Raw genomic sequence first — 3,009 nt, forward strand, 5'->3', positions numbered from 1 at the left:
CAGAAGGTTCCAGGCTAACTTCATGTGAAGAGAAGACTGAACGTCTTGAAGGTTACGAAGACCCAGACCACCTTCCGAGACAGGCTTACAAATATCCACCCAAGAGTGCCATTTTTTCTTAGGTTTACCATCTTTAACACCCCAGAAGAAGGTACTGATGATTCTGTGAATTTTCTCAATCACGGCTTTAGGAGTTCTTAAGATAGAAAGGCTGTGCACAGGAATACTTTGAAGAACATGTTTAATGAGAGTCAAATGCGCCCCACTGGATAACAATCTGGCTTGCCAACCCTCCAATTTAGACTGAACTTTAGCAATTAAGTCATCAAAGTGAGCAATCTTTAGTCTACTTGTGATAATAGAAACTCCCAGATATTTAAAAGGAAAATTTCCTTTCGTGAAACCAGTGAAACAAAGGAGAGCCCGACGCTTGGATGTAGAGATCTGAGTAGAGAAAAAAATATGGGATTTATTTTTGCTCACAACTTGCCCTGACCACTTTTCATAAGTCTTCAACACATCAATAATAGCTTTCAAAGAAGCCTTGCCCCCATTACAAAACAGAACCATGTCATTCGCATAAAGCAAATGTGAGATAATAGGGGAGCGGAATGATCTTGCCCGTATGGATCTGATTATTAATCATCCGCGAGAAAATCTCTTCCACAAGAATGAAGAGATAGGGAGAGATAGGGTCACCTTGACGCAACCCATGACCACCTTTAAAGAAATCTTTGGGGACTCCATTCATGACCACGGAGAACTAGGGATTTGTGATGCATTGATGAATCAACGTACAGAAAAAATCTGAGAAACCAAAAGCTTTAAGAACCTGCAAAAGAAAAGACCAGTCTACACAATCGAAGGCCTTTGCCATGTCAATCGTCAAGACAACATTCCCACCATAAGCAGGTTTATTGATAGAGTGAATCATCTCTTGAGTCATGCTAATGTTATCAAAGATGCTACGGCCCGGGAGGAAGGCTCTTGTTCAGGAGAAATAATATTAGCAAGTAGGGGGATAAGCGATTAACCATGATTTTAGTGCAAATTTTGTAGAAGACATTGCACAAGCTAATCAGTCTAAACTTATCAAAACTCATCGGATTTTCAACTTTTGGGATTAAAACCAGATGAGTAGCATTGAAAAATCGAGGAAGAGCCATACCTTGAAAAAACTCAGTCACAACATCGACAACGTCAGTACCCACAATGTGCCAACAAGATCGATAGAAGCCTGACCCAAAACCATCAGGACTCGGGCTACTATCTTCCAGAATGGAGCAAAGAGCATCATAGACTTCTTGAGATAAAGGAACACAAGAAAGGAGGTTGTTGTCATCCTGAGAAATAATCGGTTGAACTAAGTCCCCCAGATTAGGCTCATCACGACTATTACATGCCTTCAAGAAATTAGAAAAATAAGAGATAGCCCCTTCGTGAATTTGTTCAGGTGAGGAGAGAATAGAACCATCCTCTAGTTGCATCTCTTTAACCTCTTTATGATTACGACGACTGATAGCACGAAAGAAAGCAGAATTTGCTTCACCCTTCTGAATCCAACGTTGTTTAGCTTGTTGGGCAAGGCGTTGTTCTTCCCTATTCAACCAGACTGATAGCTCCAATTGGGAGGCAACTAAATCATCCTCCACGTCTTCAGCATACTCAGATTGTAAGCTTACCTCCAAGCCCTTTATACGATCCTCAAGAGCCGCTATGTGGGAGACAGTTTTACCAAAAATTTGATTGTTCCAAGTTCTCAAAGCAATTTTGAGATGTTTAAGTTTAGTAACAAGCATATACAAAGATTTCCTTCTAATTCATCAATATAAGCAATTTAATTCCTTCTAATTCATCAATAATATCCAATTCACAACATATTCACAATATATACAATCAAAATTCACTACTCAACTCACAATATTATACCCATATCTAATCCTTCAAAATCCACAATCAACTTACATTGTACACATCAAAATATTCATCATTATCCACAACAAAATATATAAACATATTAATAAAGTTTAGAGATATTCCTATCACTCACAATATCCTCCTACAAATCACAAGCTTTGAACAAGCCACAACAACCAATCCTTTAAAAAAATCAGAACACTAGCTAGTTTGAGACATATATATATAAACACAAAATAAATATCATAAAATTGCAAAACATTCAAAGGAAAAAAGAGTTTTTCCTTACCAAAATCAATGGAGAGAGCAAAAATACTAACCCTCTCTCACTCTAACACACACACTCTCTCTCTAACCCATGACCCTCTTTCACCCTCACTCTCGCTTTCACGCACGGGAGAAGCAAAAGAAATGATTATGCTTCCTCCCGTGCATTTATTCTTTACAAACACTCTAATTTGATATGACGTTCGAATGTTTAAAAAGTAACGTTCAAATGTTCAATTATCCTGCCCAATTTTCACAAAGTAGCATTCAAACGTTAAATTTTAACATTTGAATGTTATTTAAAAATCTAGTAGGAAATTTCTGGCATTTTTTCCACGTTCGAATGTATATGCGTGAAAAAAATGTACTCTAATATTATAAATAATATATAATATACTATATATAATAATATATATAGTATATTAACTATATTAACTATATAATATTAACATATTAACTATATAATATATTATATTGTGATATCCGCTCCTTTTTTATTCTTCTTTAAGTATGAGCCTCGTTCTACATGCTGAGCCTTATCCTACGTGCTGTACCTTGATTGTGTGTTCCAAAAGTTACCCAGCGGATTTCAGAGTAAGATAGATATTTTAAATATTATGGAAATATACGAGATATTTCTAGTATTATTAGATAAGCTTATTTTTAAAGTAACACAATTATAATATTTTAATGAGCTCTAAAAATATTATAATTGTGGATAATTACTTAAATTAAATATTTTAGTTATTTTAAATATTAAGAGGTTTAACTTTATGTTGAATGGCATCTTTTGTTAATAATTGTAATGATTCATAATCATTATTT

General features: G+C 35.2%; 1 protein-coding gene across 1 annotated transcript; it reads right to left on the bottom strand.

The window, feature by feature from the left end:
* Positions 1-824: 824 nt before the first annotated feature.
* On the bottom strand, positions 825-1,799 carry LOC122282311. The gene is made up of 2 exons (XM_043094269.1): positions 1,169-1,799; positions 825-832 (listed from the first exon to the last, which is right to left on the bottom strand). The coding sequence occupies exons 1-2, from the start codon at positions 1,797-1,799 to the stop codon at positions 825-827; spliced, it is 639 nt and encodes a 212-aa protein (XP_042950203.1).
* Between the last annotated feature and the right edge of the window lie 1,210 nt (positions 1,800-3,009).

The sequence above is a fragment of the Carya illinoinensis genome, chromosome 11 (genome assembly GCF_018687715.1).
Source record: "Carya illinoinensis cultivar Pawnee chromosome 11, C.illinoinensisPawnee_v1, whole genome shotgun sequence".
Taxonomy (NCBI): domain Eukaryota; kingdom Viridiplantae; phylum Streptophyta; class Magnoliopsida; order Fagales; family Juglandaceae; genus Carya; species Carya illinoinensis.

Excerpts from the sequence above, each read along its gene's own strand:
- LOC122282311 (XM_043094269.1), bottom strand. The coding sequence starts at position 1,799 with ATGCTTGTTACTAAACTTAAACATCTCAAAATTGCTTTGAGAACTTGG.